This window comes from Falco peregrinus, chromosome 7 (genome assembly GCF_023634155.1).
Source record: "Falco peregrinus isolate bFalPer1 chromosome 7, bFalPer1.pri, whole genome shotgun sequence".
Taxonomy (NCBI): Eukaryota; Metazoa; Chordata; class Aves; order Falconiformes; family Falconidae; genus Falco; species Falco peregrinus.
The window spans coordinates 86,060,293-86,079,991 of NC_073727.1; the positions used below are offsets into that span (position 1 = coordinate 86,060,293).

A 19,699-nucleotide genomic window follows, 5' to 3' on the forward strand; every position below is an offset into this window, starting at 1 on the left:
TTTTGAAATGTTTGGAGTATTTTGCTCTTATCACTGCATTTTTATGGAATAACTATGATTTTTTAAAAATATAAATTGGTGAATGCACTGCTTTACAGCATTACAACTAATAAACCAATTTAATGTTCGTTTAAACAAGTTGATCTGATGAAAATAAGATGATCGTACGAAGTAAGACTCAGGAGCCTCTAAATAATTTTATTGTAACAAGATCAGGATTCTGAAACACATTTGTATTTAATAATTAAAGACTAAAATCATCAGTGTTCTCACTTAAATCCATTAAGTCTTCCTACTGCTGGTAACACTGACTAAAGTCCTAATCCACTACAAAGTACTGCCACAAAACAGCAGCAAAGCTCAGCAAGGCTGGCAGCTCCCTCATTAGGCTGTCTGTCCCACAGACTCTCCTAACAGTTTATGTTATTGCCCTCTCATTTTATGACCCAGTTTCTCAGCCCTCAGAAAGTCAGAAGTGATAAAAATACTAAACATGTCACCCAGAAAATATGCAGCCTTAGCAAGGCCTAGACAGGCTAATCTGTCATCTCCAACTTGAACGAGACACTGACTGTAACGGACTGTAACGGACACACTGATGGCATCACAGGCCAGTTTTGCTGCGTATCTGGAGTAGGAGCAGATCAAAGAGGCCCAGGCAAGGAAGTAAACAGTTCCTGGAGTTGAGCTATCAGCAGCCAGTCCACTCAGGACTATTGCTTCCACACGTGTTCACTCCATGAGTTTAACATTCAGCCCACATCCTAATTTGTGCAAATACCCACCCAACTATTTTCTTTCTTTCTACTTGTTCCTTCTCCCTTGGTCCCTACTATCTCATAGTATAACAAATATAAATAATTACCGGCCCACATGAAATACACAGAGGCATTCCTTAACTCCTTGCGTATTGCCCTTTCACAACCACACTGCTCTTCGATGCCAGTGAACCTACTATGTCCCAGTCAGTAGAGGCAAAAAAAATCTCCCAGCAATTCTCCCCAAAAACCACAACTAAAAAAATCCCTGTTCTATGACCACATGTGGGAATGGCATGCTACTGGAAACTTCCTGAAGACCAAAGATAAAAGGAGGCATGTGACTTAACTAAGTCCCACTTTACAATATCTGTATATTTAATTTTATGCTTACTGATCTCTCCCCCTCCCCTGAATCATGGTATTTGTAACATTACATTCACTTTTGAAGAAGCTGTACCAGAAAAGACATATGGGCATTACCAAACACATCACAAACAACATGCAGATTTTTTTCCACTTATTAATTGACTTCACATAAAAGAGCATGGTTTTCAAACATTTTTTTTTCTAAATCTGGGAAACAGAAGATTTAGGAGCATTATGTGATATATCCTTGGTAACAGTACAGCAAAAAAGAGTTTCTCAGAAGTGAGGAGATGATCCTGCCATTCGTTACTAATACTGCTGGAATTGTTAAAAAGCAAAATAATCAAACCAAAAAATACAAAAAGATCCCTGCCTATAACTGCTTCATCCAGATTGATTAAGCAGGACTTTATGTGCAATTTCTACATAATGGAACTGAGGCATTGTTCAAAGCCATAAAAATTTACATTTCAGATAAGATATCAGGACTTTAGAGTACTCTTGGATTCATTTTAGACCATTAATTCCTCCATTTCTAAATTAACATTTTACAACCCTTTACAACACTAACAACTTTTCCTGACTTGTTTAAATATTAATTACAACATTTATAAAGCAATTACAATGTTAATTGAGTAAAAGTTCCTTTAAAATTAACTGCAATTAATTTTTATAACGGAGAGTAACTCCAGAGCTGATTTTTCAGCCATTCTGTGGGTCACGAACTGAAACGGAACCAAGAAACACTGCCACATTCAGGCACAGCTGCTGGGCAGTAAGGACATCTATTTAACTGCCAAAAATACCATATGCCAAAGTCATACTGCGAGCAAGAGGCCCCCTGGATTATTTGAGAGAGTCAGGCTCAAAAGTGTTCAGTGAATCTAGAATTACTTACCACATAAATCATAGTATCACAGCTATACTTATTCATTCGGTCTATAGCAGCAGCAAGATCTCTGAAAGAGACAACGAGAAACTATTTGGACTTTCCCTGAAACATACCTCATTAATTGCCTCTTAGCAAAATAACCTAATCATGCAGGGGAGAGGACTGCCTGATTAGAAGGATCCATGTATGTCTTACCAAAAAAGAGGAAATGTATACTTTGTTCATGACATGTTTGAAATGTTTTTTTAAACCACTAGCTATGAAAATTACTGAGGAAACAGTTCTTGCGCACAGAGGAAGCCTGGTCTCTGTTTGCCTGCTGGGGCAATCAATCAGCTGGGACTTGAGAGAAACAACCCTCTCCTGGAAAACTAACCCAGCCCCCAGTGTCAGGTTGTATGATAAAAAGCTCATCTTCACACAGATGAAGTAGCACAGAGAAACAAGTTGCTTGAGACCCTCCCAGGGCTGTCACAGAAGAGCCACCAGCCCCATGTCCCAGTCTGAAACCCACCTCAGGGGTCACCAGGAGCAGCTCTCCAGACTGCCTTCTGACTGAGGGAGGTTACTGCCTAAGGGACATAGGATACATGGGATGCAAAGGAAAAGCATTTTACAGCTGCCCAAGCCTTATTATGGGATGCTTGCAGCTGCCCAAGCCTTATTATGGGATGCTCAGAGGAGGAACCAAAGATGGGAAAAGACAGGGAGAAGATGATAGAAGAAACAGGTGGCTTGTAAACCGGTTGCTAGTTAGTATGTTTGTCTGGTTGTGCCCTGCACCTATTGAGTCTTCCCTGTCTTCCCATTAAACACCATTTCAAACTTTTCCTGGGTGAGGAGGTCTGTCTTCTGTGTGCATATGTGTTTGGAGGTCTAAGTATCAGCAACTGGAGTTGGTGACTAAAGCTCAGATAGGCCATGCATCTGCGGTGCCAGCAACCAACGGGACTGGAGGTAAGTGAAACTGACAGCACCTGGAGTCTGACCATGGGTCACTGGGGCAGAGGCATCTCTGCTGTCAACAGCTGGAGTGAGGGCATGCACACCCACGTATGACTGATGGGAAATATCAAGCTGAAGTAGCCAGCACGTAGGTAAAGTTCTCTAGGAGCCAAGTGTGTGCCTTCCAGGATGAGTCTGTACTGCTGGCATCAGGGGGTCCCGGCCAACTGCCGAGAGACCATGGCCCCGGGTGTTGACCGAACCTGCCTGTGTACCGTGTGTCTCTGTTGTAGGAGGCAACAGGGGAGAGTGAGGATCCAGGGCCAGCTGCTGGGTGGACTGCACACCTAAGCTCAGTTACTGGAGGGATCCACTGTGCCTGTAACCAGCAACTGGACTGGAGCTGCGGGCCATGGGGGCTCACATCCCCACGTGCCAGCAGCTGGGGAGACCTGGGAATACAGGGGCCAGCTAACGGGCAGCCTGAGCATTGAAGCTCAGCTACTGGAGGGATACATGTTGTGTGTACATACAATACATATGTATATTACTTATGTAGATAAATGATATCACATACATACATGTGTATATATACACACACATACATACGTATATTTCACACCAATAGATCTTCAACATAATCAGCCAGAGGGGAACAAAATAAGGCTGTTCATCCTGAGTGCTGACTGGTTTTGTCTGCGTTGCCCTGTTTGGTTGGCTGTGTGTGTATGTAGGGGTGTGTATATATATATCTCTTGCCTCTGTGTTTGTGTGCCTACTGGGAACAACAGGCTCAGCCTTCCTACTGGTTGGACCTGTGGGCATGGAGCTGTGGCAGCCTTGCCTCTAAGTGGCTACAGGATTCAGCAGCTCCCTAATTGGATTGACTGCAGCATCTAATACCCTTGTCCTGAAAAGCTGTACACAGTTTACCCTGAGGGCTAGACATCTAATTTATTTACGTTACTAGCACAAAGAAACTATTAAGGCTTCCATGTGAAAATACCCAAGGGGAATTTTAGGATACTGATGAGAAGGTAGGAAAACAGTGATAAAATTGACGTTACAGTGCTGGTGGTCCACTGAGTCAATGAAGACATGGCTGAACAAGCCGGGTTTTTTCTGCATCACACTGTCAATAAGTATTTTAAGCGACGGTCTTCCTAAAACCTTCATTATATGGCAAGTAGTTATTAGATGAAGAGATCTCTCAGCTTTATTTTCAAAGTCAGTAGCTGGAGAAAGCATGATTTATGGAAAGAGGAGATTTACAAACAGACTGCTTAAGGGGAGGAAAAGTATTTAAAAGCAGTTGTTTTTCCCGAGCCATATTCATCCCATCGTAGTTACATTGCTACTTCTAGTTATGATAAGTTACTAGCAAACGCGTCCCACGTCAGAAATAAAAATCTTCAAAATCTGTACTATCAGTTACAAATGTACCCATGTGTAAAAGTTCACTGGCAAAATAAATGGCAACAAACAGATGAGCTTACTTGCCTTGTTATATAAAGAGATGTCCCATCACTACGCATGACGGTGGAAAACGATGAGAGGTCTTTCTTTTCCGAAAGATCCACAATTCCTGTCCCCTTTCTGTAAGTTGAAAGAAAACACTGAAGTAACTGCAACCAGACCTGAACACAGGTAAGTTGAGAGAAGACAGAGGTCAGAACCAAAACAAAGGTGCCTTGCCATGGAACCCCCCTCACTCCGGACAATCTCATTTTTTCCTTTGAATGACTGTCTCCTTCAAGTATTTTTGAAGACTGTTCCTCTAAGTTTGTTGTCACCACTGCTGATGCCAGGGAGCTGTCTGCCCACATTCTGGGGCATTCCACAACTACAGCTTCCATCCCAGCTCAGACAGGCAGCTCCTTCATCAAGGCAAGGATCTCATCTAATTCTGCTCATTAAATGGCACATCAGATACCAAACCAATTAACAGCCTAAAAGGCCATTAGAAGTTGAACAGTCATTGTACCTAATTTGTCATGGCCAAGCTTCTGTGCTAGCCACAGGAAAGGCAACCTTAATTTTTAGCTGTGACTGCACAAATCCTGTCGGTCTTCTACTAGAACAGCTACCAAAACCATCTAAAGAAAACACTTCCCCTTAGATTATGACAAACCTCAGTCATCATATCATTTGAAATGCAACTGAATATTAAGTATTGACAATAGATGCTAAGTATTAACCAACAGATTGAATAACAAGTTCATACATTGTTTTCTGAAGGAGTCCTTTATCCTCCAACATCTTTAGAACTTCCTGGGACTTCTCTTGGTAAAAAGATTCTCCAGAATATTCATCAAAGTGCACTCCTAGACGCTGAAAAGTTCCAAAAATATCAAAGAACGGTAACATTGTTAAGATTGAGGCTAATTATTTCTTCAAATTAAGTGAGACGATAGGTCTGTGTCACAGACCAGACAGAGTGCAAAGATTAATTTTATTCCGGGAAATGTCACTTCGTTGTTAAAAGTAAAGAATGTTTGGATTTTGATTGAATTGATTTCTGCATTAGAATTAATCTCCCTGAGTTGAATACAGCGTTGGATATAAAGTTCATGAGAAATCAGGTGGAAACTGGATAGAGCAATTAGTACAATTCTGAGATAGGTCTCTAACTTGCTGTGCTGGATGGAGGCAAAACCAGTGGACTGCAGAGAAGTTACTTGGGTGTGAAATCAATCCTGTTTTAAAAGGATACTAAAAGAAATTTAAAAAAGGAGCTGCTCACAAACATTGCTGAGCATACAGAAATCACCATTACTAGGAAGGCTGAGGGTATACCTAGGAGAGAAAGGATGACCTTAACTATCAAAACTGGGTCAAATGTAACCGTACAAAAGACAAGGGTTTCAGCTGAGGGCAACAAATCTGTCAGTCCATCAGCTCAATACTTCTTAGTTTGAATGGAGTTGGGAGAGAAATATCTAGCTGTACCAGTCATCATGGGATCGATGATGAGGGACCATCACGATGCAGCTGTATACGCCGCCCAATACCCACTCACCCTAAGGGGTCAGCTTCCCACTAGAATCATCAAGTCTGTCTTTCACTTAGGAGCTCTTAACTTCGAGTACTTGGCATGAATCTGGTAAAGCACAGCCAGGGTACTGGATTATTGAGGAAGGGGCAGGTCACTAACTTTGCAATCAAGGATGAAAGAAGATGGGAACAATTTCTGAGGAAGCAGATGGAAAAGTGCAATTTTAAGTAAAGAATAATACTAGAAGAAGGAACTGGCACAAAATGAGTCACAAACTCTTTGGAGCTGCAAGTTAGAAAAAAAATATCTAAGCCCATCAAAACTGGGCACTCATTCCAGAATTTCATTGCAAGGATGTGGGAAAGGAAAACATTAGCTGCTTTTCAGATGGACTTTGCTGGTTCTTGAGTAAGATTACTTAGTATTAATACCATGAGACCGGATTCATTCACAGAAGGTGTATCTGACTCCTGTTTCCCAAATTCAGAATATTCATTTTGTGGCCAGCGGCACAAACATCTCCCATGAAACAGTGGACAATGGCTCCATTCTTGAGGTTACAGTATGCAACACATGGCTGTGTATTAGCTCAACTCAACCTGCAGGTAACTTATGCACAGATTACTACTGTAAACTCCTGCTGCTGTAATTTGTACGCTCAATTTAATTTGCAACATATACAGCTCTTCATTATAACATTAGATCAGAAATGTGAAAACAAGAGTTATCTCCTAATAAAATTTATTACATGGAAACTGTTAAATTTAGCAGGTTGTTGCCAACTTCAAAGGTAAAGCAAAACTAAACAATATTTATCTAACACTCATTTGCTTTGTTGCTTAGCATCATACTCCTAGCTTCAGGGCCTGAGAAGGGAGAATTAATCTAAGGCTCAATTACATGGACTACATTAAATAAAATTTATCTAGAGTGTCAGCAACTAAAGCGATGGTCTGCTTGGATGTTAAATAAATTACTGTGCTTTTTCCAAACAAAACAGGGCATAATCTGGCATACTGAGGAACAGCTTTCCTGCAACACTGTAAAGTTTACTGGAAAGGCAATGAATTGACAACATTACAAGCAATCTCTGTTCCTACATCCGTTCACTGTTTGGCAGTCTCTTAGATAAAAATGTGCTGTGCAATTAGATTGATGGAGCAATAAATAGAGACTATTTTACCAACAACACAGAAAAAGTAGTGGATGGTTTGTACCTTATAAATTCGGACATACTCCTCAATACTGAAGTCTCTAAATTGTTTCCAAAGTGACAACGTCTGCTCATCATGTTCCTCCAGTTTTCTAAAGAAATCCTTAGCCAGCTTTTTTGTGTTTTCATCTTCTGCTGCTTTGTTAATCTGCACATATACCTAAAATATGACACTGAAAATGTTGAAGCTGTGTAATCCTCTCCTCCAATAAAAATAAGCAAAGTTCTACAAGAACAATACAAATGCATTTAAAGATGACATTTAGAACATCAAAATTTTGAAGACATGATAAACGAATACATTTCCCATTTAAAAAGGATGAATGAGCAGTCCAAATTCCAATAGGAAAATGTGCAGCCTATCTTGAAACAAGACTAATGCCATAATTCCTTACTGCTGTCACTATCATCTTCCTCATAATCTTGAAACAACTGTGGCAGCAGAATATGGAAGAATTTATGATTTACACATGAAAGGGAAACCATCACAGACTTTTAAACCAGAGACTTTTCTTCAGATGGCAGTTGAAGCAGCAAAATCCTAGATAGACTCAATGTTTTACAAGCTCATAAAAACCAATTCCACTTCTGACCCAGAAGCTACTTATAGTACTCTGCACTCGTATTAATACATGCTGCCTCTCTGTGGCTGAAGTCAAGTATATGAATGTCAGCATCTGATTAGACACACATACGCACTGTCAGTTCGTTAAAAGCATTACAAACTCTTGTATTGGCCAACTTAACCTATGTACAGCAAATTTGGTTCTCCCATTCATTACCATATTTCTCTATATCTAAAGGTCAAATATTCACCCAGACAATGATTCCTTGCTTTCCACACACAGCATCTTGAAAGCATGTGGAAGAGTTTTAAAAAGTTGAAGTACTACATAAAAATAATTAAATTAACTAGTGGTTACACTATGTATTTAGACCCAAATAGTTCAATGCTGCTTAACTTTTAAGTCTTTGTAAGAGTTTTAATCCCCAAATCATTGCAATTTTGATAAAAATTTGATAAAAAATAACTAATTATAAAAACTTCGCTCCTGCAACGTTCAGACAATAAGTTTGGCAACAATACCTTGCTCAAATGGGTTCTGCCTATTAAGAAAAAAAAGCTTCCACAGCAAAACTCTTCAACTTTTCCCCTTCCTTTTATGTCCCAAGATTTTTAGAGATTTGAGCAGACAGCACTGCTGACAAGCCTCAAAGATTAATGTTTGCTTAGTTCTGCCACAGAGAAATTTAAAGTAGAGGGAAAATTCAACCCTTTCCAAGAACAATGCTCCCCCTCTCGCATCAATAGCTTCACACATTCTAGCACTCCCCTGCCCTCAATTTGTGATGTTTAAAAGCAAAAATAATGCAAAAGGCATATCTGCATCTGACTCTTCCAAAATGAAAGGTACAAAAATGTTTGGAAAAGTACATTTGTCTATACATTTATTTATATAGAACCAGCACTATGGAAATTTTCTTTTTTAATAACTATAGGAAAGGTTAATTTCATGTCAGTTTCTGACATAAACTAGGAATACTGCTGACAAACAGGTAAAAATTTGGCATATTTGAGAAACTAATTTGGTCTCGAACAACTACTGTTTTAGAATATTTTGCAGCTTGACTGAACACTGTTCTCTGCACTTGAAGGTAGTTTTTTTTAAGGTCATAAAGTCTACATGCTCCTGCAATAGATGGTATTTTAAAGCTTTAGTGCCAAATTCATGTATTCAGAATTTAAATCCTAAGAATGGACTGAAATTATAAAATAAAATGAAACAATATGCAGCAATACACAACCACAAGAATATGACTACTTCTTGTTGTCTCTTTAAATCAATCCTACAAGCTCTAAAACATCTCCATGTTAAGAATGTTAAGAAATAAGGTTTATTGAGCAGGCCTCAGGGATGAGGGAACAAGCAAAGAAAATGTATCTATGTCAAAGCAGCTGGCAAACTCAGAAGGAGTTACTCTGCCACATAAACAATCTGCCTAATATGCATTCAGCTGTAGAGTATCGTGGTATTCAAACACAGTTTTGCCAGCATAGGGAAACAGTTATCCTATGACATACTACCTGAACACCAGCATCAGCAATAGTTCCCATATCTAGGTCAGAGGGTGAAGCACAGCTCAGCTTTGTAATAAGAGAGCACTTGACAACGCCACACAAAACCCTGACAAAGCCCCATTAACATGTGAGATCTTTTAAAGGATGAGGGCTTGAACATGAGCCATTCAGAAAAATTTGTCCACATATCCTCATGGTTATTGGCTTTGTGCAGGTAAGTACGTAAGTCATATTCTCTCGTGTATTAGATACATGTTACACCCAGCACAGTTATCAACCAGAGACCACTGATAAGTATCAAAAGACTGACAAAACTCTTTTTTGCTCATTGCACTGTATGAAACAGGAAGTGACAGGAACTGGTAAAGAGGAAGAAATAAACACTACCTCAGATGGTATTAGGCATGTTGAGTGGCACAAACCAACAACCAAAAACATTAAGACGTGGAAAAGCAAAGCTTGTTAAACTACCTTTATTGCTAACCTGGAGAGTCCACTGAGTCAGTTTTGTCCCTGACACACAGAACTGCCATTGACAGCACTCACACCATGCTGGTGCACCTGGTGGGCAACCAAGAGGGCAACCTCCCAACAAACAGCCTTTACTATTTCTTACACTGCTGGCTCTTTCATACTCACGGAAGAAAAAAGAGCATTCTGCAGTCAGAACAGTATTCTGGAAAGTGACTGTCACTCCTCCTTACCTATTATGCTAAGGCTCCATATTAGATACAAAACACTTTAAAGATCCTTTTCCCCCAACCACAGTGGTTTGTGTATTGAGCAATGGAAATTAAATATTACTTATTCTAAAAATACTAGCAACAAGAGGAATTTTACACTGTACATGCCGCTTCTTTTCACAACTTTGGTAACCAACATACTACAGCATCAGATGCAAGACTCCCATTTCCACTACAGTTATCACAGGGAGCTCAGTGGTCACCTATGTCCAGTTAAGATAGTTGATTATCAGTCATGCCAGCTGTGGTGGTAGCAGCAATCAATGCAACGTAAGTATCCATATAATCACCTCCCTTATGGGGCATATTTTTCAGCCTAATGAAACCTGTCTCTGCTGCCACAGCCTAGTGAAAAATGTCTCTGCTGCCATGGCCCAAGCTAGCACTGATCCTTCAAGTAAGGTCATTTAAACACACCATGAGTCTCATCATGACCCTGCAGACACACCATTCTATGCAAAATTGACAGCTAAGTTAAATGGACTGTCCTTTGAAATTCCTAGTTGGTCTTCTCTGAACTTACCTCAAAAAGGTGTTGTAAAGGACTGGATTTTAGCTTTTCTTTGTTGCCAAAGCATTGAAAACCAACACCCAATAAGCCTTGAATAACAATTAAACACAGAGTTAGACAACAGCGTAGAGTGTATTGTTTTGTTGTTTTCATAAGCAAGTCTAGTCTTAACATTGTAATAAAACCAATGCCTTACATTTTTAAAAAATAATGGTGTATGCTACAAAAACGAATCAAAAGCATAACCTGTTATTCCACTGCATTACAAAACCCCCAAAACTATAATAGCTAGAAACTAGTAAGAAATACTGATTATTTTCCAATTCCTCATAAATAGAATTTGTTTCTGGACTTGTAGAGAAAATTCTCTTTTACACAGTAAGCAGCTGTACATGAAAAGCCACACAGTGGAAACCGTACCGCAACAAAACATGCTCAAAACTCCTTGTTTTGCTTCCTCCCCCAGCAGTATTACCATTTCAAGGACAATAGAAAATGGGCCACAATATGTTATTCCACATACCGCTCATGCAATATTTTCAAGGAAACTTTTTGCTGCATGCTGAGAATATGCAGCTTTTTTCAAGTATCCAGTTTGGCTTTAGCACTTTCCAAAAGCCATCTGAAAGGGCAAGAAATCCAAATCCCAATCTTTTTGTTTAAATCAAAAAAGCCCATTAACTGCTTCAGTAATCTAGCAATATTAACCCTGCAACCTCTTAGATTATCTGAGGCTGCTTTTAAGACTGCCTCATTTCTCTGAGCTGACAAGGACCAGGACTGATGTGAAGCCAGCATCTGAGGAATAGGTATGCAGGTATCCCTTTGAAAAGCCCTCTGTATCTGAACAAATAGTACTGTCTCAAGAAATTCCCTCTTTGAAACGCTGGATACAGTAGAAGCCGTGGCAGAAGGTAAGAAAAACAAGTTAGCATCTAGGAAATAAAATCAGTCTAATCCTATTGAAAGGGAGTTTCTTTCAGGACAGCTTGTTCTATAAGCAATCAGCTTGATTTCCTAATGATCTCTCTTAAGATATTAGTGTATCTACATATTCCACTTCTCAATGCTGGCTTCACACTCCAACCTCCAGCAAGACTGCCAGTTTTTATTCAACCTAAACGCATCCTCCCACACATTTCTGTCTTCCCCGAACTATCCCCAACCCTTGTTGTACTTGCCAATTACTGGCAAGATGCAGCATGTGTTGGGACTGATTCCGATTTACATGTGCTGACTGGTTAGCCAGGAGGCTAAACACAGAAGTTAACTTTCTCTCCCAGAGGGCATTACATTGTATTTCTACCCCTACTCAGCTGCCAACTGTCACAATACCAAAAGAAATTTGTTCTCTTGGAGACATTTTTCTTTGTCAGATCTGGCTGAAGCTGGCCAATGGGTTCAAAATTTATTAGGAGCAGAACGACAGGAAGACAGAGGGAAAGACAAGTGTGACTGCATAAGCTTTGTTACCTTAAGAAACCTGCCCCAAAACTGTCTAAAGGTTGAGGACTTCTCTGCCATGTTTCAGCAAAATATTTTTTCAATTATTACGTTTTAAAACCTCTGACAATAGCAGCTGTAATAGATATGCCGACAGATTGTTAATTATAGCACTGCTTCTGGGAAAGGACCATTATCATAATATTCCTATGCTATAATTTTGTGAAGCGTGACTATATTATTTGTTATAAAACTTGGCATACATTTGAGCTGAGCCAGCCCAAATAAAGAGAGCAGCCATTTTTGAAAGAAACAGTTGGAACTGCTACGTTAAAAGCATGATTCTAACAGTTGTGGGCTGGACAACAGGTACATAAGTAAGTAACAGGCATTGTGATCTTTACACTTACAGGAAATTTTGTATTAAAATACAGAAAATTCATGATAGACTTAGAAAGTACAATTTAGTATATTCAAAGACGGAGTGAAAGAGGCTGGCTGAGAAGCCCTTTACCCACATTGCATTTCATTGCTTAATTGTCATTGCCACACTCATTATACAATAGACAGTTTTATCACTATGCTAAGGGGCAAAAATGAATGAAATATGCAATGATGAAATTTACTGAACTTTAGGTGAACTCATTCTGTATTCAATTCCAAAGAAAAAAAAAAATTCTAAGTGAAGCAAAACTCTGTTATAAACTGCTGTTTGATCAGAAACAGGATCAGGAAAATCAGCTGTGGAGGAAATAATTTAACAAAGGAAAAAATACTCTATTACTGCTCTCACAGTCATAAGAACGTTACACTCAACTGTCTAAAAGGCAGGAATTTTCTCTAGAGGGAGAACAGGTAGAACTGAATATATGATAGTTATGTTACCTACGCTGCTGAATCTGAATATATAAATGGAACAGAAGTAGGGTATTTACAGTACATTTTCTACCCAGCTCCATTCATAACATTGATTTTCCCATAAACAGTGGCGCCAGTGAAACAGGAGGAGGCAGCATAAGGGCTGGAATGAGCAAAAGTGACTGCTTAACAGACACTGCACTTTGTGTTTGCCATGTAAAAATAAATACATGGACGTTGTTTCCAGAACTTACTGGAAAAGGTGTGGGGGAGTTCTACAGTCTTCACAGGTGTACCAGCTTTCAGGAATGAGGAAGGGGGCATGATTACCTTTTTTTAAAAACAGCTTTTGGGAGGACATTCGAAAAACAGAGGAGAATATGGATGAATTTAAAATGCAAGATTAACGACAGAAATCAACAAAGTTTTGAATCCTATGGATGGGTCAACTGGCACGTTAGAGGGATATTTACAGATCCAGCAATTGGACATGAATGATCTCTGGTCAGGTAATAAATATCAAGCCTTGCTAGGCTGCACATGAAAGAATTTTTCAGTCCTCACTTAACTGATATCATAGATCTTGAGTTGGAAGGGGACCCGTAAGAATCACAGAGTCCAAACCTCTGCTCCTTGCAGGGCTCCCCAACACTAAAACCAAACATCAACCCACTCCCAGCTGTTCTCAAGCTCAGCTGCTTTAGGCTACAGCCGCAGTTTGTACTGGGACAGGGTTAAAGGGGTTTGAGTCTGTATTGGGAAGAGGCCAGGAGGTCCAGCTTGTATTGGACTGGGCCCAGACTGTACTGAGAGGGAGTCAGAGGATACAGTTTGTAATGGGAAGGGGCCCAGTTCCTACTGAGATAAGGCCAGGGGATCCCATTTTTACTGGGATGAAGCCCGGTTTGTACTGGGAGAAGGCCAGGGAGATCCAGTTTTTACGGGGACTAAGCAAAGACTGTACCATAAACAGAGCTAGGAATTCCAGTTTGTATTGCAACAGGTCCCAGTCTGTACTGAGACAAGGCCAGGTGTTCTAGTTTGTACTGGGACTGGACCTGGTCTGTACTGGTAAGGGGCCAAGGGATCCAGTTTGTACTGGGACAAAGTGCAGTCTACACTGGGAGAAGGCCAGGGGATCCAGTTTTTACAGGGCTGGGTGAAGACGGATGGACACTCCAGAAGAGGCAGGAGTGTGTATGTGCGTGCAGGCAAACTCACATGCATGCAAGAGTGATGGCCTTCAGGGCCTACTGCACATTCTCCACCTACACATCTCTCTTTCGCTACGTTTTTAAGGGAAACTGAGTATTTTGGGGGAAGCACTGCGATATCTTTAGTTACAAACTCTCCAGGCCTCAACTTGCCAAAATGCAGTTGCTGTGGAAGGTAATTATTCTCCATGAAAAATAAACTAGTTTTGACAGGGAACAACAAACAGATAAAGAAAACACACAAACACACACAAAGACAACCAAATATAAAATACACATTTTGTTACAATTGTTCTATTGATATGTGTACAGCTGTGGCAGATGGGGCAGGGAATATAGCACCAAAAGATGAGGAAAAGGCTGAGGTACTTAATGCCTTCTTTGCCTCAGTCTTTAATAGCAAGACCAGTTACCCTCAGACTCCTGAGCTGGAAGACAGGGACAAGAAGCAGAATGAAGTCCCCACAGCCCAGGAGGAAAAAGTTAATGACTTGCTGCTCCACTTGGATTCATACAAGTCTGTGGGGCTGGATGGGATCCACCCAAGGGTATTCAGGGAGCTGGTGGGGGAGCCACCATTTATCAACAGTACTGGCTAACTGGAGAGGTCCCAGAAGGCTGGACGTTAGCCGGTATGATGCCCCAGAACGGGCTGGAAGGAGGATCCGGGAACCTGCAGCCTGTCAGCCTGACCTCAGCGCCGGGGAAGGTTGTGGAGCAGGTCACCCTGAGGCCATCACACAGCATGTGCAGGACAACTGGGGATCGGGCCCCGCCAGCAGGGGTTATGAAAGGCAGGTCCTGCCTGCCTGACCTGATCTCCTATGACAAGGTGACCGGCCTAGCGGAGGAGGGAAAGGCTGTGGATGTTTTCTCTACCTGGGCCTTAGCAAAGCCTTTGACACCGTTTCCCACAGCATTCTCCTGGGGAAACTGGCTGCTCATGGCTTGGATGGTGCACTCTACACCCGGTAAAAAACTGGCTGATGGCCAAGGCCAAAGAGTGGTGGTGAATGGAGTTAACTCCGGTTGGTGACTGGTCACAAGTGGTGTTCCCCAGCACTCAGCACTGGGGCCAGTCCTGTTTCATGTCTTTATCGATGATCTGAATAAGGGGATCGAGTGCACCCTCAGTAAGTTTGCAGATGACACCTGGCTGGGGGGGAGTGTTGATCTGCTTGCGGGCAGGGGGGCTCTGCAGGGGGCTCTGGACAGGCTGGATTGATGGGGCCAAGGCCAGTTGTATGAAGTTTAACAAGCAGAAGTGCAGAGTCCTGCACCTTGGTCACACCAGCCCCAGGCAGCGCTACAGGCCTGGGGAAGGGTGGCTGGGAACTGCCTGGGGAAAAGGACCTGGGGGTGCTGGTCAACAGCCGGCTGAACATGAGCCAGCAGTGTGCCCAGGTGGCCAAGGGGGCCGACAGCATCCTGGCTTGTGTCAGCATCAGTGTGGCCGGCAGGATCAGGGCAGTGACTGTCCCCCTGTACTGGGCACTGGTGAGGCCGCCCCTCGAACCCTGGGTTCAGGTTTGGGCCCCTCACTACCAGACAGACACTGAGGTGCTGGAGCGTGTCCAGAGCAGGGCAGCGGAGCTGGGGAAGGGGCTGGAGCACAAGTCTGATGAGCAGCAGCTGAGGGAACTGGGGCTGTTTAGTCTGGAGAGGAGGAGGCTGAGGGGAGACCTTATCGCTCTCTACAACTACCTGAAAGGAGGCTGTAGGCAGGTGGGGGTCGGTCTCTCTTCCCAGATAACAAGTGACAGGACAAGAAGAAATTTCCTCAAGCTATACCAAGGGAGGTTTAAACTGGATATTAGGAAAAATTTGTTTCCCTAAAGGTTTATCAAGCATTGGAACAGGCTGCCCAGGGAAGTGGTGGATTCACCATCCCTGGAAGTATTTAAAAAATATGTAGATATGGTGCTTAGGGTCACGGTTTAGTGGTGGACTTGGCAGTCCTGGGTTAATGGTTGGACTTTATGATCTCAGAAGTATTTTCCAACCTAAAGGATTCTATAGGTAAATTAGCAAGCTTACTCTTCCAGACTGTTACACATACAAAATCTGCACAAGCAGGACAGCATCACAGTAGACATGCAACAGCTATAGTAATATGTACACATTTAATCTGGAGGCAGCAACAGAAATCTGTTCAGCTGTGATAGCTCCAAAGGTATAACCAGCACACTCAGGAAATATTTTTACTGCCCTTTAAAAATAAACCCCAAATTACACATACGTAATCTGAGAAAGGAGCTACTGAGGGACAGAGGGACTGTTGGGTAAACTTCCTCCTGTTATTTCTTGTACAGTAATATAGGTCATACTGCTGATGAATCAGTCTGGATTGTTTTGTTCATGTTTTAAGGAGATTAACTACACACTACATACATGGAAACATAATATTACTACTCTTCATGAGCCCAGAGTGAATCCAATGGGCCTGCAAAAACTGAATTGGAAACCTAGACCATATTATACAGTAGAAAAGGGAACAGGAGAAACAAATATTAAAACATACCAAACTGCATGCCCCAGTCACCAAGGTAATTTATTCTTATTACTTCATGTCCCAGTGCAACTTTGAGATTTGCTATAAAATTCCCTGGTAAGGAAACAAAATTGGCATTATTATTCAGTTGTAGATAGTCTCTCATGTCAACAAAAGTTTTTCTGGTTTTGCAGTCAGATGAACTACTCCACAAAATTTTCTAAAATACTTCACAACTAAAAGCAACAGGCCATGCATTTGAAAGGTGCCATGAAGTTTCTCACACAACAGTAAAAACATACACGTGTATGTGCATGCACACACTACAAAGTACATTAATATGAAACACACTTTTTAAAGTCTTCTTGTATGCTCACAGATATGCGGCAGAATACGTAACTCCTGTCACAGTCAGGCAACCTCATACTAGGAGGTTAAGCAAGTACTCAAAATACACAAACTGCTGTTAACTGTGACATTAAATAGAGAACATCAAGTCCTGAATCTCTATATACTGCTGGAGCAGTACTGAGCTCTGCACTTAACACACTATGTCTCTGATATGCTCCAAACTTACCATACCAGATAAGCACATCTTGGTTCTAACTGTTATTACAACAAAAAACCTTCATTTTTCACCTGAGCTTAGCTACAATCATAGAATTACAAAGAAGAAATACCCACATCCTTTCCTTTATTTTCTTGTGCTTCAAGGATACCTTTGAATTAAAATACTGATGTAAAAGGATGCAGAAAGCTTTCTTTTCTTCTCTTATGTAAAACTGTATTACAGTTTGCAATGACTTTTGATTCCATTCTCTATAGTCAATTCGTTCTCTTATTATTGGACAAACATTGATCTACAGAAAAAATTTTAAAAGTGATTTTTTTCTACAGCAAAGGGTCCAGAAACAGAACATAAAGAGCCCAAAATACCTGACTTCACTCATCTATCAGTCCATGAAGAGGCATAATTATTAACTTTATGTAATGAATAATTATACATAAATACATTAAGTATAATTAAAACCTAATACATTATTAGCTGTACAGATGCTGTGTTAGTAATACTGGTATAAAGTAATTAACATATAAAAGCAAGCTTTTTGCAAGACAGTCACCAAAACATAACTACCTGACTGCTCTGCAGTCCAGTGCAAATTGGAAATTTAAAATTCAAAGGACTCTCATGACACCTCAATGAAAACTGCTCTGGGTGTCTTTGTAGAACAATTTTAAACTACTTCATTTAATGTTCACAGTCATAAAACTGTATTACGTGCAACTTAATAAATCTGCCAGCACCACGCCGCACTCCTTTCTTCACCGGATAATGAGCAAAAGGGTTTTAATTAGCAAGTTGAGCCTGACACAGCCACACCACTAGAAGAGTGAAAGGTTACCAGTGTTCCCCTGTCAAGTTAAAGAGGAAGACAAAGAAGCCCTTTTAAGAGGCAGTTAAATGTGTACTTACCTACTATTGTGGAACGCAAATGTCCTATGTGAAACCTTTTGGCAATATTAGGGGAGCTGTAACAAATTTTCACAAATAATGTTTGTTTAATGTACAAGACTGCCAGATCACCAAGTCAAAAGAATTCAGCTCACGAACATTGCAAAAGAACTGAAATAAACCCACCATTTTCAATTCTCCCTTAAAATTCCCTGATTAGCTTCTGTTCTAGACAGCAAATTTTCCTATTCAACCAGCTTTACCTCCAGTATCAGCTAACAGCCAGTGTTTTAGGGAAAAAGAAACCACAAACAACCTCACTCACAACAAAGAAGCCCCCAGAACCCAACCATACTAGCAACAAAGGACTTACACTGCCTTCTCAGTTTTGACATATCTTGGACATGTGGATCACTCTCCTCATACCTTTATTAGAAATAAATCTGATACCAGGACAGGTGACCTTGTGTACAATCTAAAAAGTAACTAAAATCACATCATCTTCTGCCAACAATGCCCCTCCAAAAAACCCCCCATACCCATAATTGTTTGTCTCCTGATAATAAAATGGAAGTTCAACTATGAAAATTCACCCTCCAAATTCATGCCAAGTGCTTACTTTCTGTGACTATGGAAGCCTGCTGAGGGAGTATAAGTGAATAAAAATATTTATACATAAAGAGATCCAAGTCAGCCACTTTTCATTTCATGAGTAGGTGACGATGAACAAAATTGCACTGGATAGAAATTTTGGGGCCAGCAACCAAGAAGATTTAGCAAGACAAATGCCTGTCTGCTTCAGCAAGTCAGGGAGGAAGGTTTTAAGGTGAAAAAAGAAACAGGTTAGTGGCTGAAAATTCAGTTCATGTTTCTTGATAACAAAATAAAAGGAGCCTACTTAAAATCTGAATGCTATTATGCACTAAATGAGAATATTCTCAGTGGAGGGTAGTGTGAGGCATGAACTGTTTAAATATCAGAAATACATTCTGCTAAAAAGCCTCAATTCCCTAAATATAACTTATACGCTACTTGGCAAATATATTGGAGTATCAAATACAGCTGAATATAATATCGTAAATATGATTTAACTTCACAGGCATCATACATTACAGCAATGAATATCAATCAGCAAAATATCAACAAGCAGACAAGGCAATTTTCTCAAAGGACTCATCACGTGCTTACCTGAACTCAATCACTGCCTTTTGTCTAGGCACTGCAGAGAAAAGTTCACTCTTCAGTCCATACTCTAAGCCATCTTTCAACACCTGATGCAACACAGTCTAAACCATAAGGAAGATTAAAAAAGAAAAAGAAAATGCGTTTCAACAGCAGAAAGTGCGATCAGCAAAACAAAACCAATCACACAAGAGACTGATCCCACAGCCTTTATTCACATTAGCAGTTAGATGGCTGGTCTGCCAAGCAACCAAGATCTCATACCCAGATGAAAATGCCATTAACTTTTGAAAGCTGTATCTGATCAATTTAAAAAGTTAGAGAACTTATAGGCAAAGTTTTGGTGAAAATCAAGGCTGAATCTGGTAAAAACTTAAAAGGAATTGGAAAGCCTAGTTTTCACTAAAATCATTGTTTAGTTACATAAAATGAAAGGGCAAGAGAGTAACCTCAGGGTAACTGGTGGACAGAAAAGAAAATGCAAGTCTAAGCACATGGGTAGAACAGTGACCTCACATAAAAAGGAGTTCTCACGTAAATATGAGTGTTACC

The 19,699-nt window shown here is 40.7% G+C and overlaps 1 protein-coding gene across 8 annotated transcripts in view; it reads right to left on the minus strand.

Moving 5' to 3' along the window:
* Positions 1 to 19,699, minus strand: part of RARS2 (arginyl-tRNA synthetase 2, mitochondrial) — a 52,756-nt gene that overhangs the window by 25,559 nt on the left and 7,498 nt on the right. For all 8 annotated transcript variants that reach the window (XM_055810330.1, XM_027785958.2, XM_027785956.2 and 5 more), the window contains exons 5-12: positions 19,154 to 19,251; positions 17,987 to 18,042; positions 16,543 to 16,626; positions 10,519 to 10,595; positions 7,177 to 7,332; positions 5,189 to 5,295; positions 4,465 to 4,560; positions 2,026 to 2,086 (exon numbers count right to left, since the gene is read on the minus strand). In XM_055810330.1, the coding sequence (XP_055666305.1) occupies positions 2,026 to 2,086; positions 4,465 to 4,560; positions 5,189 to 5,295; positions 7,177 to 7,332; positions 10,519 to 10,595; positions 16,543 to 16,626; positions 17,987 to 18,042; positions 19,154 to 19,251 (735 nt within the window). The remainder of the gene's footprint in view (positions 1 to 2,025; positions 2,087 to 4,464; positions 4,561 to 5,188; positions 5,296 to 7,176; positions 7,333 to 10,518; positions 10,596 to 16,542; positions 16,627 to 17,986; positions 18,043 to 19,153; positions 19,252 to 19,699) is intronic.